Source organism: Athene noctua, chromosome 9 (assembly GCF_965140245.1).
Source record: "Athene noctua chromosome 9, bAthNoc1.hap1.1, whole genome shotgun sequence".
Taxonomy (NCBI): domain Eukaryota; kingdom Metazoa; phylum Chordata; class Aves; order Strigiformes; family Strigidae; genus Athene; species Athene noctua.
In genome coordinates, this window is record NC_134045.1 from 12,497,793 (window position 1) to 12,525,633 (window position 27,841).

Here is a 27,841-nt window from a genome sequence, read left to right on the forward strand (position 1 = left end):
TGCTCACGTGTCTCAATTTATCTTAAGTAGAAGTGAGGGTAATGGCACTTACAAAAGAGTCTCGAAATGATAAATTACATTTTATCGTATGAAGTCAAAGGTTAAACTTATTATTGCTCACCATAGGCCAACCTTAACCCCAGGATTAATGCCATAAACAAAAAAGAAAATTCAGTTTGCACACATAATGCACTGGGATAATGTCTCTGAAGAATTACAAAAGTGAAATGATGCCCCCTACTGCTTCCAGAAAATGCTTCTGTGTAAATGGGGTCTTTTGGTTCAAAGGGAAATTATCATGTAAAACCAATGAACATGTATTTTCAAACTAACCAGTGCTCATTATCATGACATATGCCAAGGACAATTTATTTCTTCTCTAGCTTTTAATTAAAATATATGAAGGCCCTTGCCTTGTAGAGGAAACTCTCAGGAACATAAACAGTTAGAGTGAATATATAATCTAAGTTTCTTAGAAGTTATATATTTGGGTAAAGAAAGCATGAAGATTTAATTCAATATTTTTTCTTGATGTATTTTCTGAACAAATCAAATTTCAAATAATAACTTTTATATAATAATGATATTTTTCAAATAGTAAAGTTGATAGGATTGATTTTGCTGTCAGCTAGCAAGTTGACACAATTCATTAACAGCTAACAGAGATCATACAGTGCCTTTGAGTTGTGGAAGACCACAGTTCAATTCCCAACTCAGCTGTTTAGTTCTGGTATTACAGCTACTGTTGTAATGAATTTCTTGATGGGCAAGTAAAGCAACAGGGTTATTGTTTGAAATACTTTTCAGGGAAAGAGAGCTCAAACACTGAAGAGCCATTACCAAAGTCTCTTTTATTTGTTCTGCTTTTAAGCCACAGTAGATCCAATGATATCGATACTGTTAACCCCTGATTTCTACTGGTGTAAGTGAAAAATAACCCCCAAATTCTTAAAGGTATTTGGACAGATTGAACTTCTCCATTTCAAAGTACACTAGTTACATAAATATATATTGGGTATATGATTGCCTTTGATGAGCTGATCTTCAGCACCCTTGAGACAATTGATAAAAATATCAAATCTTAAAATTGCTATCACTTATCTTTAAACAAGGCTTGCAGAGTGAAATGGCTACAGTTCATAAGTGTTTATGGCACAAAAATAAACAAAATCAAATCAGTAAGCAAAGTTAATGAGCTGACATGAAAAGGCATACGTTTTTATTACAAAGTCCTATTTTATCACAAATACTACCATGTGTTCTAATGTTATTTAGACAATACTACTATGACGTTACACTGGTATCAGTGTTTCATTGTGCTTTGAGTTGAAAATGACAAGAGAAGATTTTATCTCATACTTATGCAGATGCTCCTGCAGTAGAGTGTGAGAAACCAAAAAGCCTTCTCATTCATCGTCAGAGCATAAGAAATTGAAATTGCAGCGCCTGTATTTTGGAAAACATTTGGATAGAACCATTTCTCTCATTTATGGGAACTTTGCAACTCATCAGCAATAGGAAAAAAAAAAAATCAAGATGGTTTACCCTTTAAATATTAACCAGACTCAAGACTGGTTCAGTGATGAGTTTGGTAAAATGTAAATTCTATTCAAACTTTAAAGATTGTATGTCATAAACAGACATATCATATTTCTTCAAGAGCATATAATCTAAATAAGCTCAGAAAACTGATTCTGTCCCAGCTCTTTTTTTTTTTATTCTCTTCTTCTTTCTGTTGAAAGTTTCTGGCAAAAAAATTGACCCTCGTGCCAGATGGATAACACTAGTTCAAGAGATTGCAATGTAACTATCCTCTTCCAACCCTCACCTAATATAAAACACTATGGGTTAACTGGAATTAGAAGTATATACAGATTTAGATAAATATAAAATGTTTTAACAAAATAACTAAACTAATGTTTAAATGTTTTAAGTAAATAACTAAATTTTATTTCCATGGCAAAATTGCATTTAACTGTGCTCTAATACAGCTTAAATGCAATTGAAGATAGTCCTGGCTTTTATATATTTCTACATGTATGATAGAATTGTGTTGGTTTAGGATTTAATAGTCTGGAGATGACTAGAGACTGGAAGGACAGCGGTATGAAAAAGTGGATGTGACTGAGAGAAGTGTCAAAAAATTTCATCTGTCGTAGAAAGCAAATTACTCCAAGTTATTTTTCCTAGGAGTCTTTATCATAAAACAAAACTTAGAGCTGTTTTCTATTACTTCTAGTGGAATAGGTCGAAATGCGATGCTATCTTCCTGGAAATGTTTTACTATTTTTCTACCACTGTGAAAGCAAGGACATAAAAGGAGGCATCCCATTTCTCTAAATATGCTCTCTAAATGCTAAAGGGTTAAAGCAATTTCCAGAGGTCTCTGTCTAGAAAAAGCCCACCACTGATATTTAATTGAACTGCTTTTGCTCTGAGGCATGCAGTAAAATACACTGGAATCAAATATAAATGCATCACTGTTCTTTATGTAAAGAAAGTCAGCTTAATTTGCTTTTTTCATCACTATTACACAAGCCTAGCATGCCCAGTCAGTATAAATAAAATTTATCTGAAATTAGTGGAAATATTTTGATTTATAACAGCTGATGATTAATCCCACTTATTTTCATATTAGACCATATTCTCACAGAAAGCCTGTGAGCCTGATTTTTGACTGAAGTGTTTTTATATAGATCTCTCATGAGATGATCAGTTACAGTGTAAATATATCAGAAACATTTTCACACACTCTGATCTAGTAGAAATCATTGTATGGAATGAAATGTACTGAAACTCTGGCCCAACCTGCTGTCCATACATAGAAGTTTAAAAAACATGATATATTCAGAGAGAAAAAAATACTCCTCTTTAATTGAAGAAAAAAATATTGTTCTGTAAAGAAAATGTAAGCCAAACATTACCATTCTTTTTTAGGGATTAAAATAAAATTTAAATTTAAGACCAGATTCTGGAAAACCTTGCTAAAGTAAATCAGCACCCATGCAAAAGTCCAGCTGGTAGGAACAAATTTATGCACTGGAAGACTGTATTACATAGCCAGATAGGTACTTCTTTTTACACTGTAATGTTAACTTATGATCTAATAGTTTTCAATTGCAATTCATTCAATTAATTTTTCTCTCTTGTTCATTGTTACTACTTGGCTTTTGGTGTTCAATTTAACTAGGACTATTACAATTTTGTCTGTTCCTGTACATCAAATTGTCCATACCAATTATGTCCCTAAAACACTATGCAAGTTTACTGCCCTTCACTCATTCAGAGTAAAAACATTTAGTCAGTTTAGCACTCTCATTGAAGTCAATGAGACAATGCATAAAGATGAACAATATTAATTTCTATTTGTCTTAACCTTGTTACAGATTTTGTGTAAGCCATCTGCAAACTGCTATCATTCAGACATGGAAGTTTTTACACTTATTCTCATCCTGCTTTGCAGAAATATAAATAGCAAAACAAAAATCAAATCACTCGTGGTTAGGTTTACTACATGCTGCACCTCTTAAAAGCATTAAAAAGCCATTGTAAGGACATCTTTCAAGCTTATTGCACCCCTTGTACCTTCCAACTATTGGTGCCACTTTCCATCAGCTCTTTTATACTGTATTAAACCTCCCAGAACAAACAGAAACCAGCTGTAAGGTCCTATTCTATCAGCAGTCAGCTACCAAAGAGGTACAGTACATACAAGAACATTGCTCAGTAACTACAGCTAGTGCTTTACAAAAAGGATTTAAATTCCTGTAGTCAGACTAGGAGCAAAATATCCGTTTATGAAAATTTATAAAAATAAAACAGACTCTTGGCTGCAAAATTCATAAAAGCTTAGCAGTACTCAAAAGTCTAAGCCTACTTTTTGATAAACTTATTTAAAAAATACTTGAAAGAGCTTTATAAAATCTCTAGTTACAAGATTAGCAAGACTACTGCTTTAATTCTTACAGCTACAAGACCTTTGATAAAGCACACCAATTTTAAACCAACTTACAGAGCAGCAATTGAGCATGGCATACTTTTTGCAGCATGTCAGCTGAAGCTGGGCTATGTATTCCTCAGAGACAGCTGCATGATGGTGACACCCCCTCAAATACCACTTGTCATTTCTTCAAGTAATTCAGTAGTGTTCAGTCCCCTCTCACAATAAAGATTATACTCTATCCTTGATTTTGTCAGTCATTCAAGTGAAGCTGCAACGTTGAAATACACAGCAGGCACACAGTGTGGAACCTTTAAAGTGATTAGTAATAATACAGCTAAATATTTACATTAAAAAACCACAAAACTGTCTTCTGGAACATTTCCCAGGCTAAATAACAGTCTTTGCCAATACACCTGCAGCTTTTTGTAACTAATTAAGAAACTTGAGCAAACACACTCAAAAAGCCTCAAAAACCAAATGCAGACTCTATTACATTAAAAAAAAAAAAATCCCAGTCTCAACAACACGTGTAATTGCAACGCTTTTGTCTTTTCTTCCTTTTATAACAATTCAATTATTTACAAAAGATTATTTTGAAAGCAACTTGGAATAAAGAGAAGTAAGTAATTCTACAGTTAAGGCACAGAGTAAGTTTCATTAATAGAAACTACTAATTATAGAATCTATACCTTAGATTATTTTCAAAAAGTTTGCCTCTTGATACTAAAGAAATAAGACCAATCTTTGATCTATAAATTCACTAAGCTGTCAGCATTGCAATAAGGTCTCCAAAAGTGAAATCTTCATCACAAGTGTCACCAGGGCTTCACACAACTATAAATGTCTGCTGCTGCGTAACGGGAAACTCGAATCAGAAGTTTGTCTTTATAAAGCATTGCAAAGTCATTTTATTTCAAGCTATTTTTGGTTTTATACTTTGTAGTTTTGTAAACGAAAAAACTTTAAATAAAGCATATACCAAAATCTCCTAATAAGAACTTGATACAATCGGAACCAGTCTTAGTTTTAGGATTATGTTACACACACAGATTTGAGAGCTCCTCCCAAGGCTCCTTTTGCTTTCTGAAGTATATAGAATTTATTTGAGGTACCACTTTAAAAAAAAAAAAAAAAAAAAAAGCTATTTGTGTTATGAGAACAAATTAGTTTCTGCTATTCAAATTCATACAGGATACTTTCCATACCCTAGTATTTTAGGACCCCATCCTGCAAACAATTGACCACATATTTAAATTTATGCATGTGAATAACCCCACTGAAGACCATTATAATAATAAGAAGGATCAGAGCACCATCTGTAAAATGCATCATCATAGACTGCATAGCTCATTTAACCAACATGGATCTGAGAGGCAATTTTAAGATTCAGTTTCCATTTTGTTTCAACTAACACAGCTCCTATTTCAAGTGTGCAACTCAAGCCCAAACATTTCAGGAAGGCACAGTTTCATAACATCGTTTATGCAACCAATTTTCAATTGCAGAAATTTTAATAAAAAGCAAGAAGTTGCACAAGGCGGCTGAAGCAAGCTATTTTAAAACATGAAAGAAAAAAATATTTACTGATGACAGTGTTTCTTCAACAGGAATACAAATCATGAACTTGGCAACAACTCACTTCCTTACATTCAGGACTATCTGTAAAATACCTCACTGGTGTTCCAAGTAGAAATGCAAGGACAGGCACTGGGTGTAACCAAATCCTTTGACTGCTACCAGTAAAAAATTTCACTTTCCTTTCCCTAAAATACACTTACAAAATGCAACCAAAAATTCAGGGAAGTGAAATTTCCCCTCCAACTAAACAGGGCCTATCACTCTAGACATTTTACTCTGAAGAGCCCATAGTCTTTCTTTCTTGACAAATCCTCCTTGTAAGAGGCCTATTATAAAACATATGAGAATTTCTAGTGTTCTCAACCTTGCTCCCATTTGTTTTTCATACACCTGAATATATGTTTGTGACCTTGCAATTTCTCCTAAGTATGGGGAAGATTAAGTTCAAGCTGCTGTTTCAAACAGCCACTAATTAAAAAAAAAAAAAAAAAAAAAAAGTACTACAATCTAAATGTTTTTTCTAGTCTGAGTCACAACAATGCAAGGAGAAAGTTTCAACTTGTTTTAATAATTGACCCATGTTTGTAAACATAAGTAAAATTTTTCAATATCATTGGTCTTTCTCACTTCAAAAGGGCTTTGGTTTGTCTTGAATGTTACAATGTCACGGACTACCTAACCTCAGCAGACTAGGTCACAGTCCTACAGAACTATTCACACTCACAATAACCTCCCTGAGAACAGTTTCAGACCATTATAATGCTGTAAATGACCTTTGAATACAGTTTTACAGAGAATACATATAGAATTATATAGTTTACAATAAATTCAGCACTGAGACCAAGTTTTATAACATACAGTATGGCAAAACAGACCACAAGAAAATATACACAGCACCAAGCATTATCCACTTTATTTAGAAACCTGTGAGCTTTCAGTTATCCTTAGATATTCCAAAAGGCTGTGTTGACACAGTAGGCAGAAATAAAAGCATATTCTTTCAGTCTTTTAATGATACTTTGTATCCCAAAATGCTGATAGTTCAATTTCTATTCTAGAATTCCTTGCTTACACTTTCGTTTCTAATTAAGACTACAAGGCAACAATGGCTGCAGTGACCACATTTTACCAGCTGATGGCACCAATCACCTCAAGAAATTGCTAGTTTACCTTCATCTATGTAAATATTGTAGAATAATTTGACGGCAAAGCAAAATGCAAATGTCTAAACAAACAAACAAACAAAAAAAAAGAATTAAAATTTTATCTTCGGGAAAGTATATCTTTCTCAAATACGACACTCATCATCAAAACCCTATCCTATGTGTGTAAAAGCAGTGTGAGTACACAGATGTAATTCTTTCCATTTTACATACCACAGACAAAAATTATATATCGGACTTAAAGGCAGCACTTCAAATTCAGGTAGGGAAATGTATATATATAGCAATACCTGGAAATAAACATTTAGTGTGATAGTCTGGTGTGCTAAGAACTGCAAACTCCCATTTGGTTAAAAAGTTTCTAAGCAGGGATACAAGTGCCTTTATAATATTTTGGTTTTATATTAAGCCCTTCCTGGTGTAACATGTAAGTAGATTAAAACAAAATATGTACATTTAGATACACAACCATAAAACGTTCATCTTCCCTTAGGAACCTTTATTTAAAGAACAGCTACTAAAACCTAACTTCTCAGTGATGCTAATGAGGTGGACAAAATAAGTGGGAATCACATAGTCTAGGGGGATCTTGGAAGATATTTGCCTGGGTCTAGGATGGGAAGATGAAAATAAGATATTTATTTTTAGAACACTTGGTCAGTACTGTCAGCTAGGGGCACTCAAAAGTCTAGTGAAGTCCCAGAGCTACTTTTTGACTAATCTTATCTTTCACGTCTCATTTTAAGACTTTTTTTAAGTAAAAACGTGACCTGCTTTCCGAGCTGTGAGAGCTAAGGATTCGGGGATTGGGGCTACGCTTCTGTTCCCTGCGACCACGAGGGATAAAACTTGCCTTTCTTTTTTTTAATGAAATCCAAGACGGCCATACCAGAACATGGCTGTGCCAACAGTATCTTAAAAGCAAACTTCTGGGCTGTGAAACTGTGAAAGAGGAAGGTTTCTTTCCTACGCGGGTGGGCAGGTGCCTCCCCAAAGCCTGCGAGGCAGGCAGAGCCCGCTGGGTGAGGATGGTGCGGGGCGCTGTGGGGAGCCGCCGGCCTCCTCTCACAGCACTGGGGCACGACCGCAAGCACCCGCCGGTCTCCATCAGGAACTGTGGGCTAAAGAAAAACAGACACGGCGGGCGGTTCGGCCTCCAGCCCGGCTTCGGGCTCCGCCGCAGGCAGGCAGGCGGGCAGGCAGGCTGAAGATGGCGGCGCGGCGGCGGGGGGCGCTCCCCGCCTCCCGGCGCAGGGCAGTGGTGCCGCCCCGTCGCGGGCCGATGACGTCGCTGGGCCGTGCGGAGGGAGCCCGGGGATTCCCCGTGTTGTTGTCCTGGGGCCCGGCGGGATGGGAGGCCACAGTGCGGGGTGGCGCGGCCGGCGCTGATGGCGGCTCGCTGGGCAGCCCGCGGCTCCGAGCCGGGGCCGGGGATGGATGAGTTCACTGTCCCTGCGGAGAAGAGCCGCCTCCTGGATGACAACCGGGGCCGCATCGAGGGCTTGTTCGAGGTGCGGCTGGCCGTGCTGGGGGCGCAGGGGGACTGGCGGCCCGCGATCCCGCCGCCGGGCCCGCCGCCCGCCGCCGCCAGGATCTGGGTGCAGCTGGCGGGCGGCGGGAAGGCCGTGCGCAGCGCCAAGGTACGGGGGGCAAGGGGCTGGGCGGGAGGCGCCGCCTGGTCGCGTCGTTGAGGCCTCGGTCGCCCGAACGGAGACCGGGGCCGTGTTTGTGTACGGAAGAGCCCTCTCGGCCGGGGCACGGCCCGGGGCCGCTGCGTGCCGGTGGGAAGAAGAAAGGGTGGGGAAGAAGGCAGCGCTTCACCAGGAAACAGAAACCGCGCTTCCTCGGCAAAGAGGTGCGGTCCAGGTGCCAGGGTGTCTCCGGTGGTGTTGACATAAAACGTAGAGAACAAAGAGAAACAGTTCAGCTGAGAAGTGAAAAGTTCATCGGTATTGCAGAGAACGTTTCGGTCATCTCGCTGTGAAGTGTTACTGCCGTCTGCCTGTAGCTGCGTGAGGGGTTTTAACACCTGGGAGAATGGGCCACGTTTTGTTTTAAAGCACGGTTGAAACGGGTCGCTCTCCTTTTTCTTCCCGAAGGCAAGAATTTCCTTGGATTTGCTTGGATGTTGCCATGTTTCATCGTTGCTTCACAGACATTGCTTATTCGGTGGCATTTGGCAGCTTACTAGCGAAGCTCTCACTAACAGTTTAACAGAGCTAATCTTTCCTTAGCGTAGAAGTTGGCAGGTCGAGACTGCACCACCCCGCTGCTCGCTGGAGCGGGTAGTGCTGCCTAACGCACCATAAACACCTTAAAAGAGAGAGAGCTGGGCTGGGCTGGGCTGGGCGTGTCTGACTGGGACACTATTTGCTGTGAACTATCTTCCCAGAATTATTTTGTTGAATCTCTGGTACAACCAACTTGGGGGGGGGCTCAGCAGTAATGAAGAAATTAATATTCCTTATAGTGGACTGGGCAACTATAGTCCTGGTTGAATCACGTGATGAGAATGGTCGGGTGCCCCGAGCTAGACTAAAAGTACTTTTCAAACCCGGAATCTCGATATGTGGCCATTTGTGACTGCTTGTTTAAATACACCTAAATATTAGTGGAGATCCTTTGCATGTATTTTGTGACTTCACTCGCAGACTTGGCAGTCCACTTTCTAAATCTTGATTCCTTAACTGTGTAATGGAAAATACTATGAAGGTTGAGAGTTTCGAATTATTTGACTCTGAAATTGACTCTAAACCAATTTTCTTGTATATTTGGGCTGCAAAACTCCAGAAACTGTTACAGGTAGTATAAACAGCTATTCTTCCTTCTCCAGGCAGCTGCAGTACAACTTCCTTTTTTCCAGAAAATTAAAGCCTGAAACAAACAGTACAAGATTTACATTTTCTAATTGCTGTTTTTCCTAATAATATACAAAATGTTTCCTATTCCAGATATTTTAAAGGGTATGGGAGACTTGAATTCCCTTACATGTAGAGCAGTTTTCAGACCCTATCTAGAGGGATTATTGGCTAGAAAATAGGAACCTATGCGCATCTTTATTGTTTCCCTCCAAAGGTTTGGCGATAGCAGTTTGTGTTTTAATTCATCAGTCATACAATTTATTCATTCTTCAGTGCTGCTTAGTGAATATTAAAAAAAAACTTTCCCAGATTTTGAATATCTTTTTTAAAAAATTATCTTATTGTCCTGTTGCTCTGCAAAAGTGGTCATATGATGACTAAGGCATGAGAAGTAATCCTGTGGATTTTGTTGCAGAAGCACTTTGGGCTAATATGGTCTTGAAGCAGCCTGCCTTGATACTGTGGTGAACTTGAGATGATAGGAAGCGGTGTTATGTTATTCGTTATCTTGTATTGGTTTTCAGTTCCATTTAAAAGATAAGTTTGATTTCCGAGAGTAAACGTAGATAGAAATATTTGGTATACTCGGGAGCCTGCAAATACAATGACTGCAGCTTAGAAACTGGCTTCACTACACCACAGAATTTTAAGCACGGAAAGAAACAGTTTGGGAAAAATAATGCTACCTAAAAGAAGAAATAGTATACTGTATTCATGGAGTTCTGAACTCTGACATATTTAAAACAAGGTAGTGTACTGAATTTACCCGTAGTAACTTCTGGGTGGCAGAAATAGCAATGGGATTTTCTAATTACTTTTTTAAAAGATCTGTTAAAAACCTGAACTTCTGAAATACAGAACTATCTGGAGCCTGGAGTTTTCTGTCATTTGTCAGTATCATCTGCTTTTTCAGAATACTGTGTTTTGAAGCCTGTTGTTGAAAGCTGGCTTGCTGTTGAGTTTTTTGAGTGTAATTTTCTTTGGTGTTATATACCCATTGTAAGTAGGTGCTCTGGCAGTTGTAGCTTTAAAATACAAGTGTTTTATTTGGTTAATAAGGGAACCTCTCTGAGTCCAGATAGTGCTTTTGTTATTAATTTGGTTTTAGCATATCTTTTTTCTATGGAGTATCTTTTAGTGGATACTAGTGCGGCTACTGGTTACATTGTGCCATGCCATGTCCTTGATTCATGAGTAGTAAGTATAGAATAAGTTAGACTTAATAACAGCTTACAAATATAGGTTAGTTCCTGCTATTGAACCTTGGGAAATTTTCTGTAGAAAGTTCATGAAGCATTGTTGTCTTTGACCAAAGAATGGGGATGGGAAAATAAACCTCTTCGGATTTGTCTTTTAAACTGTTTGAGCTACAATTTAAATACTGTTACTAATCAGCTTCATGTAAATTTATTTATAAACAATAGGATATAAAAGAAAGCCTTCTATGAGATATTTTTGAAAATAATTTCAGATATCTGTATTTTATCTTTTATCCTGTTTACTGGCAGTATTTATTTTCTCACATTTCTTATGCTAAGTTGGTTTTATTTTCTAATGTACTTATCCATTACTGACCTTACCAAAACCAACTTTATATATTAGCTTTTCACAAATACTCACTCTGCTGTCTTTTCTCCTTCTAGGAGTACATTAAGGGACTTTGTGAACCTGAGCTAGAAGAAAAGGAGTACTACCCAAAGGACATGCACTGCATCTTTGTTGGTGCACAGAGCCTGTTCCTCAACAGTCTTATTCAGGATACCTGTGCTGATATAACAGTGCTGGAAATAGGATTGCTCAATATTAAGGGGGGTGCAGAAGCTGTTGTTATGGCTCAAAGTCATGTTCAGCAGTTTGTGAAGCTTTTTGAGAATAATGAAAGCTTATTAAGTGATAATGAATCAGACATTAAAAAGCAATTCAGACAATTTGTGGAAGCACATGCAGATAAATATACAATGGATTTACTAATTTTGCCTAGCTCACTAAAAAGAGAACTCCTGGCTCTCACACAAACTGAATGTTGTGAAGTGAAGAGTGATATCATAGATCTTACAGGTTCTGAAAGCCCAACAGAGCTTTTACAGAATGAAGCCTCCCAAATAACCATTACAAACAGAGATGGAAAAACAGGTGGTGATGAAGCAAGGAACAGTGCTGGGACACCTGTAACTGAGCTTACAAAGCAAATGGACACTGTGTTTTCTGATGCTCCTGAAACAAGTTTTGTTCCCATAAAAAATGTGCCTCTGTTAGAGACAGTGGTGCCTAAAGAAAGGCTATCATGTAAAAGAAGATCTTCTGATGATGAGGAAAGGCTCCCTAAAAAGCAGTTCTCTTTGGAGAATGATCAGGAAGTGAAATCTGCTTCATACAGTAATCCTTCAGATAGCAATGCAGTTATTGATCTGCTTTCGGATAGCTGCAGTGATTCAGATTATCCCAGATACTGCCTTAAAGAAGGTGATGATATCAGTGAGGAAATGGAATATAAGATTCTTGTGAACTTTTTCAGAACAATGGGATATTCCCAAAATATTGTAGAAAAAGTTATTGGTATCCTAGGGCAATCTGTGGAACCATTAACGTTGCTAGAAGAAATTGAAAAGGAAAACTTAAAATTTCAGGAAGAACATGAACAGTCATCTCAAAAGCCTAGAACTATCAATCCTCCTTTAGGAAGTAATGCAAATAATTCACAAAAGCTAGAAGACAAAGGCATTTCTAGCAATAAAACTCCACTTAAATCCAGCCATACTTCAAAGGAGACAAAAAATGAGTATCATGAAATAAGAGATTCACTAAGCATGCAAGTTGATGCAGAAGAGAAAATGCATATGTCGGTATGCAAACCTGCTTCTCCTTCCAGTAAAAATTCAGCTATATGCTGTAAACAGAGAGACATTTACTGCCCTGGTAGGAATCACAGTTCAAGGTCAAGTGATACAGAAACTGATGGTAGTGTAACTTTGAGCACTGCACAAACTGGTGCTCTAAAAGATGTTGATTTTGTAGCCAGAGGGAGCTCAGATGTGAAGTGTGTCTCAACTAAGACTAAAACTGCAGTTCAGCAAAGACTTGTAGGGCCCTCAACTGAACAGAATAGTCATTCTGGTTTTGAGGACCAATTAGGACACTGCAGCTCTTCTCAAGCGAGATCTCTCGATCAACACCTCTCCCAAACCTCAAATTCTTCAAATCCTATCCCAGACCAGGCATTGTCTTCACAAATATGTCCTTCAAATTCTGATGGAGAGACAGTGGGACCACGCAGACATCACCCTGATCCTTCAGTTACTGGAGTTCAAAGATTTTTAGAATCTCTGAAAAAGCCATACAAACTGGAGTTGAAAAATGAACCTGGGAAACCATATTTGAAACACATCATTATTGATGGAAGCAATGTTGCAATTTCGTAAGTATTGTTCTTTTCAGCTGTGTTTTTATTAAAAGTTCAATGAACTTCCAAATGAGATGGGGACTGAGAGGTTGCTGCGCAAGTGCGAAGTTTTTGCTGGCTAGCTTTTTGGTGACCAACAGTCCATGTACACAGCAAGGTTTTTCAGCTACTGGTAATGGCTGCAGTGGTAAGTTATGGTAAAGCTTCATAAGGAAAAATTACGTGAGATTGACAGTAGCCATTTTAATTTCCAGCACATAGCAATTTTGATAATTTCTATTCTTCACTTAGTGACAGCATTCACTTTTATGGCTGATTTGTTTGGAGATGTTATTCTTTGTTGAAACTTAGAAGGAAATGTGTACATAGAAGTAAATTCAGAATTTTTTAGCAGTTACACTGTATGACACTTCGGTACACAAATCCAGCTAGAACTGTGTGGTTGTGGGATATTTTATCACAGAACTTGTAGAATTTACTTTTTGCTTTTAAAAAAAATACATAGTCTGGAGTTGAACAACTGCAATAACCAATTAAAACAGAATAAGAAAAATCCGTGATTTTGACTTAAAAATTGTCTGGTAATTGCAATACTCTGGAAAATATTTTCTGTAAAGCCATTTAAGACTTAGCTTTCCTGCTCTGGTAGAAATTTGTGAATTTGTAACAATGGGCAGCTCAGATTTACGGAGCCCAAATACTAAAATAATCAAGAAAAAACTTGAACAGAATAGGCAATGAAAACTGAAACTAGATTTATGTTAGAGGTAGATGAGATCCTTTTTGATAACAAAATGTTTCAAAATGAAAAGTGAATTAAATCTACATCATTTCTTACTAGGCAGTCATCGGATTTGAAGCGTGATTTGTGCCATTTCAGAGCAACCTAATTTGAATGATCAGTGCTCCAGCTCAATGTAACGCTTAGAAGTAATTTCAGTGAGCTCTGCTCTGTTGGAAGCGATTTTATGCAAGAAACTTAATTTGCTTTGGATGCACCTAACAAAGAAAAAGAGTTATCAATTTAAGAGTAAAGTGTTTTGTTTTTTTACTTTTGCTCTTGCCGTCTTGTAATTTTGAAGTGGAGGTTCTTATATAGTAGTAACATATTTGTCCTTTAACAAAATTACGTATTAGTGCTTGGGTCCTGTTACTTTTTACAAATGTAGGCATATAACAAAAATTCCATCCCCCTCCATAGAACTTGCAGGACAGGAAACCATGTGTATGTGTGCACACATCTTGTCTCCTGTTCCTCCTGATACTAAAAATATATGCAAATGATAGTAGGCAAATCTAGGGCTGTTGGATGATTTTAATAGATTGGCTGAGAAGGCATCATGCAAATGAACTTTATGAAATGGACACAGTTAATACTGAGAAGATCAAGAAATTCCTTTCTTTGACTGATACAGGAATTTTCAGTTACTGTAAATATCTTTTAATTCCTTCTTTTTTTCTTTCAATCTTTCCTTTGTAGACAACTTTGGAGGGCATTGCCAGTTACAATTTTCATTTTTTTTTCTTTTTTTTTTAAAGTTTGTTTTGACTAACTGGAATAGCAAAAATAGTCATAACCTGTGTCTCTTTAAAATTTTGTGCTTAACTTGCTTATTTTAACATTTGTCTCTTTAAAACTATCCTTGAATTTATGCTGTTCTTTAGTCAAGAAGAGATTTGGATTTGTTCTTTTTATACTAAGTAATTTTGGCGAGCACATATCTAAAGGTTTTGTCAGTGTTTGCTATGGGGCTTTTTTGTAGTTCTGGAATATGAAAATGAGCAATGACAAATGCAGTATTTCTTCTTAATGAGGAAGTGGTCGTTTTTAAGAACAAACTGACTGTTCTCCTGCTCCACTGGTGAATGTAAGAATAAGGAAGAGTAAACCTACTATGAGAACTTCCTATTTAAGATTTTCGGTGCATGCAGTGTTCCTCTGCTGAACATGCATAAACCCAGGAATTAGTTTTCATTCTGATACTGCGCTGCCAGAACCAAAATGGAGTACTTTAAGCAAAACAATAGTAATTCTGAGAAAGATCATATGTATCCCTAGAGAAAGTGGAAAAAGATGAAGCTCTTTAAGTGTTTATTTTCTTTTTTATTTTAAAATACAGATTTCAATCTTAGTGGAAATCCTGAAGTGCCTCCTATCAGCTATATTATCTTGTATTTAGATGTAACTAATTCTTGAATAGGATATTTTCTAAGAACAGGCCAGAGTACTACCAGTGATCCCATGATTTCTGTAGGATGTTCTTAGGCTGAGAGGAACACATCTGACTGGCTAAGATGCATGTATCGTATGTCACCTACTTCCAGCTATTAGATGAAAGAGGCTTCCCAAAAGAATGGGCTTAAATGCTGTTTAGGGAAGCAAAAATAAACTTTTCCAGGAAAAAAAATAAAATAGTGTTAATTACTGTAAGAAAATAATGTTGAAGTCTGTCATAAAATGAATTTAATGTTTCAGACAGTTAACAGCTGGTACAGTTTCCCAAAAGTAACTATATAAACACAGGTCTGCATGTGCATGTACACACAGTTGTGTTAATGGGGAAAAAAATGGATATCTGCTTCTAGTTTCACAGAGATAGCTATAGATGGCCTTAGATTCTCTTCTTTTGTGGTTATGAAGGATCTGCTTTAGCTCCTAAACATTTCATCAAAATCATGGAATAGCAAAATGTTTTTAATTGTGAGGGATAATAAATACTTGTAACTCCCTTTTCTCCATAATATGTATGAATTTTGCTTGAGAACAGAAATAATAAATTATATTCTTATTTTTGTGAAGTGCTAGTAGAACTGTTAATATTATTTTAGCAAATTAGGGAATCAATCTTAACTTCTTCCATTTATGTACAGTCCTAGCCTGATGATTTCTATTTTGATACCTTAGTATTTGCAGATAACTTACATAAACTACCAGATGACACCTTGAAATTTCTAGATGTATAGTTCATTCAGAAATATTTCTGATGATGTTTTAAACTTAATTCATTTAAAAATATATCTCACTGCCTGTTTTTTTTGACAGGCCTCTTAATTATTTGCACATGTTCTTGCTAGGTCACTCTTTTTCCCCATTCAGAACAAAACATACATTTTTTTAAGATTACTAGCTTCAAATACAGTTTAAGAACCAAGGACCTAGAAATACAGAAATGTTTGCAGTTAGTCCATAAAGGCCCTCTAGCACAGACAAGGAACCGAAAGTAAATCTAAGTTATTTGTTCTGTTTATGAGAAGGAGTGTCAGAAGATTTCTTAATGCACAACCTCTCCTACCATGTGATCATTAATTGAAGAAGGTGATCATCCTTATAAAGTGATCTCCTCAGGTTAGAGAGTCCAGAGCTCATCCCTTATGACTGACAACAGTAAAATGTTTCAGGTCAATCACTGGAGAATTAATTGAATTCATAGATTAAGGTTTTCTGTCATTTTTATAGTCTTGCTAACTTTAAATGGGAAACCTGACATGATCCATAACTCCTGACACTGCTTTAATTCAAGTACAGTGTATTGTTATAGTAAATACTTTTTAAAGCAAACATTTCTTCATTGTTCAGACTGTTACTTAGAAAATAGTGATGTAAGAGTGCAAGTCACAACTGAGTCATAAGCTACCTTGAACTTTTTAAATTATTTCCCAAACATATATTAGTGGAAGAGAAATGCAAAATGTTGGAGTCATATAGAAAATAACAAATACGCCACATCCTCTTTGTCTAATTTTTTTTAATATGAAGAGGTTTTTTTCATCTGTATATTTAATCTATGAGGTTTTGTATCTCTTTTTTTTTTTTTTTTTTTTTAAGAACAACCAAATACATCTGAAACCAGTTAATGAAAAGGTGGTGAATAGACATCTGCTTCTCTCTCCAGTGGCTGTGAGACCACTGTAGGCAGTGGTCTCCTACCTTTTTTTGACTGAGCACCTCTATCAGTAAAAAAATCTTTGAGCATGCACCCCATGCATATATATATATATATATATATATTTGGACAATATAGGTGCATTACTGGTGTTCTGATATTTCCTTCATGCACCCCCAGCTGGAGTGCACACACCGCACATTAGAACAGGGCATAGTAGCTGGATACTGTTGACATACAGTCCTCAAATATGGTTATACAACATCTGCTGCCTGCTGCTCAGCAAAATGAAAAGCAAAGGACAGAGAACTGCATCAAAATAGCAGAACCATCAAGGTATTTAAATGTCCTGGTAAATAATCAGTGCATGGGGGCCTGGGTTTTTTTTTAATGTAGGTCTTCTGCAGCTTCCTTCTGACTAAATAAAGCCTTGTTATTTTCTTAGATCTTAGAAAGTAGAGAATTGTTTTCACTTTTGCTTTTAATTGTTTTCAGTTTTACTTCTTGGTACCTTGAGGTTATGGATAACTGCTTCCATGCCGATGTTGGGTTATTTTTCTTTTTTGACATGAGTGTCATGTGTTTGGGTCCAGGGGGTTAATTAAAGCATTGCTCTCATGCTTGGACTAAGGCTAAATGGACTTCTGAATTAGTACATGCCTTGTGTCTTAAGTCTGGAGACTGCAAGAGGGTGAAAAATTTTTCCTCTTAACATGTGCAGTCTAGTAAAAATGTCGTGTTGATATGTTAGTGCTGGCTGTACTTTCAGTGTATTTGAGTGAGAGAAAGCCCAGAGTTTATTCTAGACGCTAACAAGTATTTTTAAAAATTGCCTCTTTCTATGTACTGAAAACAGGCCTTTCAGGGCAGAGTGAAATATCCAGACTGTTGTCGTGTAATTTTAAATTTTATTAAAATGTGGAAGAAACTCAGAATAAAAGAATAGTGGGATAGAATTATATTTTGCTAGAATTGTTTGTAAATAATGACATGTACTTTCCTTAATTTAGTTACAAAACCAAACAGAAAATGTTACATGTCCTAGAGAGCAGCCTGCTGTTTGATGCTTTGTACTGCTTATGATCATATTGTTTAACTTAAGAAATACCTTTGTAGGGTCTTCACAGTTTTTTTTTAAAGAACTGGGACAGTCAAAACCAATATTTATAATGGCAGTTGGGAAACATGCAGTCGTTGAGATGGATATCTTGAAAGGACCACCTTGCTGTGGTAATTTGCTGTCCTTCAGATGTTTACCAAGATTAAATAAAGCATTTCATATTTCTGTTTATCTAGCAGTGGCATATTTACTCATAGCTCACCTTAATTCCCCATGTTATTTGATAAAGTTGAATATATTGCTTCTATTTGTATGACTTTTTTTGTTGTTTTAAGTTGCTGCAGAGCTGGAGTTTGTGATCATACAGGACAAATCAAGAGCTGCTGTTCTAGGCTTCAAAGCATTTTAAAAACCGGAGTACTCTGTGTAGTTCAGCAGGTTTAAAGCTATAAAAAATGAGATTAGACAAATAGAGAAGGCATAATTTTCAACGTGAACATTGAGACCTCTGCATCTCTTGAAGTTCAGTTGAGAGCTATTAACACAGTGAAAAGTATTTAACATAGTTTTCTAGTTTATTGAATAGGATATCTCATTTAAAATGGGGAGATGATGACTGCTTTTTTTTTTGCTTTTTAAGTTTATGACCTAGAAGGTTTATGAGGGGTAACTCTTCTGTGACAATTGCATTCCTTTATTTGACTGCTCTTGATATCAAGAACAATTTTATTAGGGCAAATGTGGCATAGGATTTTTTTTCTTCTAGAAGCTCTGTTAATGTCAGACTTTTTGGCTTTTATACAGTTCAGGTGTAGCTTACTCATTTTTCTGCCCTTCTACATAAAACATTAATTTTCAATTCAGAGAACCTTAATAAATTTATATTTTGATACATTTATTTTTAAATGAGTTTACAAAATTGGAAAAGGATACATGAATGCCACTAAAGGCTGAGTTACACTGTAAAATATTTCTATGGAGATGTTTTAAAGAACTTTCTTTTCAGAAGATTTCCTGGTAGGTTCAACTAGGGGTTTAAGAACAAGATTTCATTCAAAACTAATAAGGCTTACTATTAGGCTTGCAATACACAACTGCACGTTAACTAGGAGAGTGTTTTAAAATACAAATACCATTTTGTCACTTATTGTTATGAAAGCACTTCGTAGTGACTTAACATCTAACTCAATACATAAAATATGTACTACTTTGAAAGAAATGCTTTGCCTGTTTGTGCCCTCAGTTCTAAATCATTGTGTCTTTTCTAAGTATATCTTTGTTGTGTCTAAGTGTAGACTTTAATCCATGAAAATGTGAAGAAGCTTCTGAATGAAAACTGGAATTAGTCTTATGTAAGGTGCTAATATGTGTTTTGTATGAAATTATTTATTTATTTATTTATGTCTGCTGTGATTTATTTTAAGATTCTTCTTCCATTATTCTCCTGAACCTCAGTTCCCAGAATCTGGTTAGACAGGACTTCCTGGCCTGTGTTAAATGGGCATATAGGATCATTGAGATAATTCAGTTTGGGAGGGACCTCACAAGGTCATCAGCTGCAATGTCTGTATCACTCACATTAAGCACTTGCTGATTTTTCTGGGAAGTTATTTAACTGAGTTGCAAAAACAGGTGATTAACATCCTGTATTTTTAAATGGGGGAAAAAAATTACCACTAAAATACAGTATTTTGAAAAACTTTCTTCAAAGAAATTTCATTATTTTCTTGAAAATTGTAGCTCAGATTATTGAAATGAAGGAGGAGGAGTCCTAATACCTTAGATTATCAGAATACTTTTCAGAGGTAATCCTTGGAAACCAGTTGAACCAAAAGTGATCTGTTTGGTAGTGGGACTGTGTTTGGAACTACCACAATATTGGATTAAGATCATTTTAATCTATAATCAATAGATTTCAGAAACCATCGCTATTGTCCTCTTTTAAAGCTAAACCCACTTCTGATTACTCAAATACCATTGCGCCCACAAAACTGAAGGGAGACTGAGCTATAAAGTTGCAAAGTGATGTTTCTATTCCCTTCTTTTGCAGAAGATTTCTTTCCATTTATAAGATTCCTCATCTGTAACATCCATCTACCTTTTGTTTTGGTGAGGCTGTATGTGTAACTTCCAGGTTCACTGCCAAGTTTTGTTCTGATTTCTTTATATTCACAGTAGTAAAACTCTAGTGCATTTAATCTTCCTTCTATTTTCTTTCACCCCCAGTCATGGTTTAAGGAAGTTCTTTTCTTGTCGAGGAATTGCAATAGCTGTTGACTACTTTTGGAAGCGTGGTCACAGAGAGATTACTGTATTTGTTCCACAGTGGAGAAAGAAACGTCATCCTTACATTACAGGTGAGGGAAATAATTTCCTAATGTTTTCTTTATTAAACTATACTGTAACTATCTCTTTGGATACTTCTGTGAAGAATGAATGGAGGAGGAATACTTCATAAAATGTTAAGCATGAGCAGTCTGGCTGCTCAGCATGAGTAATTGGGTTCCCATGTACAGTGTGAGACACTCTGAAGTGCTCTTTAGGCTAACTGATCTGCCGTAAGGTGAGGCCTTTTTGTTTGGTTTGGGTTTTGTTTGCTCTTTAACTTCTAGTTTCAACCTCTTCCTCCCCATTTTTATAATATTAGAATTATTCAGCCATCTATATGTCGTTTTTCTAGATTAATAGGTACAAAAATAGCCCATCTTCTCTGCTAATTATACCTCAGACCAATTGTTAAATCTATAAATAGCCTAGAAGAAAGCTTTTGTTTTTAAGAGCAGTTGTTTCATGTTTTAACAGAGCAGGATTTCTTAACACAGCTCGAGGATGTTGGAATATTGTCTTGTACACCTGCAAGGATGGTTTTAGGAGCAAGAATTGCTGCTCATGAGGACAGGTATGGAATATACATAGTTTTAAAGTATTTTTAAACATCTAATGATTGTAAAAGCTTAACGCTTCATGAGCAGTTGTATTAACTAGTTCTTCAGCCTGTCTAGACAGAGCTGTGCATCCAACTTAACTGGGCTCCACATCTGTTATGTTATTTTACTGTCCTGAGAAACATTGTATATGTAATTTTCTAACAATGTACATGCTGTTTTCTGAAATTCATGGAAAATTATGAATTTTGGTGGCAGTCCTAAGAGAAGAAAAAAAAAAAAAAGTTAATCCATTTCAAATGTCATCACTTGCATTGAGGAAGAGATTAGTCTTCTAGTAATATTTTTATGCTTTCCTGATCATCAGTCTGTCCCTGAATTATGTCTGGGGAGCACTAGCTAAATCAGCTAATGATTAGGTGCTATTTTGTTACTTTTTTTTTTTTTTTTCTTGATGCCTTTGTGGCATACAGACACAGATGTGTATTTGGAGCAGTGTGTTTGGCTAGTAAATTTCCAAGTTAGCTTGAGCACCAAAGTACAACTTCAGAATTCAGCCATCATCTTTCAGTGAACAAGACAACAGAAGAAAGCTTTAGGGTTTTTTTGTTGGGCATTGGAGGGGAGTTTCCTAGTGCTTGCATTGCTGTTGCCAAATTTTCCCAGTCTTGAGACACAGTTAAAAGTTCATGCTGCTTAAGGGTTTTTTTTCCATAACCAGCTTTCCTAACTCTGCATGGATGAGCAGTTTGCAGCTTTGAAATTGTGTTTTGTGGCTAGCTACAGTTCACTGGATTTCAGCTTCTTCCTACTAATAATCATTCTGGCTCCATTTTTTTGACTAGAAAATTGTCAAGTTTTTGTATCATGTGCATGCCTATTTTTGTTAGATTGCACAGTCAGGTACCCGATTGCAAAACTCGACATGCAAAAGATTCATAGAGTGCACTTAATTTATCTTCCTTGTTAAAATATAGCAACTCTGATCTCTTCAATAATTTATAGAAAAAAAAAAAAAAAGTACAAGGCAGCCAAGCTGGAGTTTTTTACACACATACTTCTATATACACCTAGCATTTCATATAAAATGCTATGTAGGTGCAGTATTTACAGTTGAGATTACTGTGGAAATGACTATTGTGCTATAACTGCACTTTTGTCGAAAGTGTACGCTTTTCTTTAAAAGGACACCGTCCATTATCTTTTTGCTAAAATAGTTTCAAATTTAAAAAACTTGGTTTTGGATAGGTAAAAACCCCCATGGTATTTTCTTAATAAATCAGAGTTACCTTTTGTCACAATTCATTTAAGAGCAAAAGGGTGGGAGCACTCTTCGTTAGCAAGTGTTGACAGAGCAAACTAACATATATAACGCTGCCTTGCAGACACAAACATTAATGCTGAGCAAAAAAGCATATGAAAAAGTTTGTGTTGGAATGTGTAATAAATACAGTATTCTTTTGTAAAAGTTTGTAAAAATTTACTAATATTTAGAATCTGATAGTTCCATGGGTTTGGGGGATTTTGCTTGTGGGGTTTTTTATGGAAAAGCCTCCCATGAAGCCTCTGCTGCACCAAATAAATGCATGCTACCTAAAACATTAATTAAAGTTATATGATGGGTCAAAACAGCAATTTCCTGGTAAACAAAGTGCTTGTTTTCATGCAAGTAGATTACTCTTGGATGTTGAAATGTTTAGTTTTCTAGATCTTCGGATGTTTTTCAGCAAACCAGACTATCTTTAACAGTCTTTAAAATTAATTTTACAGGTTTTTATTAGAGCTTGCTGATAAAACTGGAGGTGTTATTGTGACTAATGATAACTTCAGAGAATTTGTGACAGAATCACTTGCCTGGAGAGAAATTATTCAAAAAAGGTAATTACTCAATTTCTATGAAAGCTTAAAAGGATGTCTGTCCTTACAGTTGTAGGCACTCCTCTTTCATGTGGAATTTTTTATTTTTAATTAATCTGTTATGCAATTCTAGTAGAACCCAACAAAGTACTATCTGTTTCACCGATTTTGATTCATGGCCTTATAATAGTGTGCTGAGTAGTCTAATGTCCCTATTATTTATATATTCTCTAATATACATCAGTCAATTGCTCACATAAATAGGAGCTTGGTGTAGCAGCCAAGCTATGTCACTTCTGAAGCTCAGTGTTAGATCCTGCTCGAGTATACGCTTTGCAGTCCATTTTCACAGGCTGTCTGGTTTTACATTTCATTTCTTCAAGGAGATATGCTGATGAAGACATACAGTGTCACTTCTGAGATTTCAGAATCAATCACCCTTAACTGTAGTAAACAACAAATCAACATAACTAAACAAAATAATGAGCACTTGCAACATATCCCTATAGCCATTTCCCTGCAATTGTTGAGTGTCCTTTGGGTTTAGATGAGTTCACTTGGCTATCAAATATCCATGCTTCAGCTTGTGGATTCTCTGTGAATTATATTTTCTCTTGCGCAGCTGGCTTCTTTTTTGTTGTTGTTTGTTTGTCTCTTTGTTTGGTTGGGTTTTTTTCCCTCTCCAGTTAAATCAGGTCATTTTACTATTAAGGTACGATCTTCTGTTGGCCAAATTTCCCACTAATCCCTCAGTCTCCCCGACATCTTCTGAGGATACATACACTGTCAGGGGTCTGTATAGCTCTAATGGAATAAATAATTGAAAACTGTCCTGGATTCTCAAAGTATAGATGGAAGAACATAGAATTGATGTTGACTAACCATGTAGGTATTTACACTATTTCTTGAGTGTATTCTACCCAAGTCAGGTTCTGTCCTCCTACAGAACTTCAGCAAGAATACTTAGCATGTCATTCTAAGTCATTTTAAGAGCATGTGTTAACTCTGCTATTCTGCTGTTAGTTTTACTTCTGGGGAAATTCCACTATACAAAATTCTCTCTTCACAGACAAATTTTAATTGAACTGTTTTCCTTAAATGCAGATTTCCCCCATCCCAAAATTATTTAAAAAAATGCTTCTTCGTGTCTTAACTGTGAACAGCTAATGCTATGTTTGCTAGTTCTGTGACTTTTCTGATAATATATGCATTTTAGCTATGTGGTTGAAGATTGTTACAAGGAAGGGGAATTTGAACAACCGGAAAATCTCTAATCACATAGAAAATTCCACTGTGGTCTCAACCCCAAACCAAACAAACAAAAAACCAAACCAAAAAAAAAGACCAAACAAAAAAAAACCCCAACAGACAAACCAAAACCCCTCATTGTTCTGCAATGTAATGGGAACAGTTCACAGAAGCTTCCATTAAAATTTTTGACAGTGAATGCTGGTTGTATCTAAAATGGGTTACTAGTTAAGCCTCAAACCACTCCCGATGTGGTGTGAAGTGTCTGCTCTAAGGCAACTTGTCCTGTGGTACAGAGGTGAAGGGCATCAACGGTGTATTTATTACATTGTTAGTAAATAATACTGAAAGAAATCCTTTGCAGGTTGCTCCAGTACACTTTTGCTGGTGACATATTTATGGTTCCTGATGATCCTCTGGGAAGAAATGGACCTAGATTAGATGACTTCCTTCGAAGTGATGGCTCTTCTAGGTATGAGCACTGTTTTCACTTTTGTTTGAGATAGTTATGATTTCACATTTGAAATAAACTGTTTTCGTGGTTCACTTGAACACCTTTTTAGATCTGTATAGTAAAGGTACGGTGAAATTAAACAAGCACACTGTAGGATGTAGTAACAAAACCGTTTTTCCTATTGTTTCAGTCTTATCAGAAAGTGCTGGTGACATTTGCATCTAATCAACATCTCAGAATTAAGATAAGAAGACAATAACTTCCTCTGAGATTTAATTGTGGTGGCTTTTTCATGCAAAGGTGATCCAAACTGTTGTCATCACACAAAGCTGCCAGTGCTTTGGGTCTGTGGTAGCCTGGTACACTGTTAATTACAGTGATGTTATTTAAAACATCTTGGTTGATCACTTATTCCTAGTGGGACAGTAGATTATTCCTGTAAGATCACTGTGCTTTTTTGCTTTGCATTAGCTACCAAGACTTGAGAGAATAGGTTTGCTCTTTTGCACAGGAAAATAAGCTGCTCTTTGTTCTTCTTTCACCATTTTAGGAATTATAAGTGCTAATGATAGTGAGGAGTATTGAGAGAGCTTTTAGAAACAAGTGAGGTAGTTAAAAACCAGCAATACAAAAGCCAAACTCTAATTAAGGATTAATAGGAAGAACAAGCAGGAATCTCAGCTATTGTAAACAATTGAGGAAAGTGAGACATGTATGAACCAGAAGGTGTCAGGTTGATTTGAAAATAAGCATGTAATATGGACAAGAAAAAAGCAAGTGCAGTTCTAGAACTCCAGTAGGAAATGCTAAGAAAGTATTTGAACTTTAATATAAAACCCTTATGAGTTGTAATTTGCAACACTGTTTTAGCTGCCTGTGTCCTGGAAAAATAAAGTGAAAACAGAGTGTGTTCTGAGAGGTAACTGTGATGATTGTAGAAATGGAAGAAGACTCTAGAAGAGCTTGTTTTCCTGTCTGTAAACTTTTAACTGAAACTAGGCTTTGGTTTTTGTGGGTGGGGTGGTGGGGTTTTTTAAGACAATGAAAAGGTGCCAGTGTAAAGAGTTAATTTTGTTCCTTCCCTGAGACTTTTCTACTTGAGTTAAATGATGCAGAAAGCATAAATGGCACCAGGAATAAGATCAGAAACTAATGATCTTGAGCAATTACATAGCCTTTCCATGTTGAGTAATGGGAGGTGTTACAACCTAAATGCTTTTAAAATAGAGCTCTGTAATTTAGATACTGTTTCCCTTGGTGGTGGAAATGAGACTGTAACATGAGTTCCAGTTCACATTTCTATGTTACCTGGTGGCATCTGCAGTAGACTTGGCCCTAAATCTTCTAGTACTAGCAGTTTAGAGTAGCAACAACTTTTCAAAGTCTGAATGAAATCTAAATAATTAAGGAAGTCTATTCAGATCCTGAAATTGCTGAAAAACTTAATTGCCCTGTTAAAGAAATCATACAAGGTCTTGATCTAACTGTGAGCACAGGGAACAGTCATGAGCAAAATCAGAGGTGTAGTCTCGCAGAGCATCTGGACGCTCCTTCAGTCTGTCAGTATTTTCACATGTGCTGAGTCAATGTACATGTGTTCAATGTATCTTTTTATCCATTTAGCTCAAAAATACTGATGTTGATACTCCATAAAATAAGCTTTGACCATTGCTGTATTCTGTCAAGTAAAGTACTCACAGTGTATTGGAACTAGTCCTAGATAACACTCATTATTATGTTGTAAGTCATGCCAGATTCAGATTGAAAACTGTAACACCTACTGTTTTGTTTCACTTTGAAAAAGCGCATATCATTTGATTTCAATCAGTAACTAGCTGAGCAGCAGTGAGGTATTGGAGTTACACACATTTTTCTTTTCTGTGTTTGCACAGAGACAGCTAGCATCTCCTTTACCTTAATTTAATCAGAATTTTTTTGTTGTTCCGTAGAGATTTTCGTTCCGCACAAAAGGCTTTACAGAGCAGTGGGCAATATTCTTCTGAGACACCCAAACCAACCAGTAGCAGTCGACAGCCTAAAAACAGAGTACATGGTGATCATTCATCCACATGGCTTCCGCCAGAAGGAAACATACAGGCTTGTCTGGCATCTCCACCACAGAGGTCTGCCACAGAAACAGTACAACTAAGAGAAGCCCTGATAAAAATTTTTCCTGATTTTGAGCAAAGACAGAAGATTGATCAAATACTAGCTGATCATCCATTCATGAGAGATCTTAATGCACTGTCTGCCATGGTGCTTGACTGAATGTTGTATAGACGTTTTATATCACAACTGATCTGACTAACTTTGAATATCAATGTGAAGAAAAATGTTGTTCTGTTATGTTACTCTGTGAATATTCAAAACATAATTTTATTTGTATAAAAAAAGATATTTTTTGTGTATGTTCTGTTGCTAATAGATGCCAGGTTTTGGTAAATTAAAACTGCTGCTACTACAGATTTGTAGTAATATTTTCTATGAAAAAAACAAATTTTCTGCTTCACTTGAATTGCTTATAAAAGAACTGCTATCACTTTAAATAGTGTTAGCAGTTTTTAAATCCTCCTTTCCTCAAAAGGGAAAGATCCTGTCAGAGGCTTAAAAGTGACTCTTACAGCTTCAGATATAGTATGTTATGTGTGCATCGGGAAAATATAAATCATGCACCTGTTGGATATTGTTGGTGTTTGTATCCAAGGTATAGATATTCTTAGAAAACTGATGCTGTACTGGTATCTCCTTCACTTACAAACTTTGAAATATTTGTCCATGGAAATAAAACAGACCCTTTTAATATTTGCAGATATGACGACTTCTGCGTAGTGTGTACGTGAACCTGCTTTCCTTAAGCCTGCACTGTGGATTTTGGAAATAGGCTATACTCCTAAGGGTCTATGGACAGCAGTTTGAAGGTCCCTGTATGGGAGCAGTGGATGTTCGGTGTATTGTTGAAGTACTGTCACAAGGTGGCGTTATGCATCTGTTGATTTGTGATAATAATAGGAAGGCTTCTGACATACCCTGAAGTGTTTGTTCTTATATAAAGATAAAATGCAAGACAGGTAACAGTAACTGTAAGAGTGTTACGGATAAAATTTTATATTATATGAATAACTTATGGATACTAAGCAGCCTTCTGGTATTACAGGCAGCTAAGAAGCTTTGTAGATAGGGGTAAAATCTTAGTGCCCATAGAACGAAACCCAAGAAAATCCATTTGCCTGTTTCTTTAAGTTGAGAGATACCATGCTACAGTAGTTAGGAGAGGGAAGGTTTCAATTAGAAAGTATAAATTTACAACTCTTCTCAACAGAAAATATTTGTAATGCTTTAAAAGATCTGTGATACCTACATTGCTTCTTAAGTTGGAAATTCTTTTGACCATCAGTACTCTTTCTTTAAGCAATCTGCACTGTTACCTGTTTGTCCTGCCTCTTCTAAATCTGAATGCTATGATAAGCTATTAACAGAATGTGATGCTGTTTATATAGAAATGGCATGC

At 36.4% G+C, this 27,841-nt stretch overlaps 1 protein-coding gene across 1 annotated transcript; it reads left to right on the forward strand.

Moving 5' to 3' along the window:
- The first annotated feature begins 7,990 nt into the window (after positions 1-7,990).
- On the forward strand, positions 7,991-27,141 carry N4BP1 (NEDD4 binding protein 1). Its single transcript, XM_074913388.1, has 7 exons — positions 7,991-8,324; positions 11,189-12,960; positions 20,116-20,246; positions 20,692-20,788; positions 22,545-22,652; positions 24,244-24,351; positions 26,283-27,141. The coding sequence occupies exons 1-7, from the start codon at positions 8,073-8,075 to the stop codon at positions 26,599-26,601; spliced, it is 2,787 nt and encodes a 928-aa protein (XP_074769489.1). The 5' UTR covers positions 7,991-8,072; the 3' UTR covers positions 26,602-27,141.
- The last annotated feature ends 700 nt before the right edge of the window (positions 27,142-27,841 follow it).

Excerpts from the sequence above, each read along its gene's own strand:
- N4BP1 (XM_074913388.1), top strand. The coding sequence starts at position 8,073 with ATGGCGGCTCGCTGGGCAGCCCGCGGCTCCGAGCCGGGGCCGGGGATG. Across the intron at positions 8,325-11,188 it reads AGGCCGTGCGCAGCGCCAAG|GAGTACATTAAGGGACTTTG; the intron begins GTACGGGGGGCA and ends TTCTCCTTCTAG. Across the intron at positions 12,961-20,115 it reads GGAAGCAATGTTGCAATTTC|TCATGGTTTAAGGAAGTTCT; the intron begins GTAAGTATTGTT and ends TTTCACCCCCAG.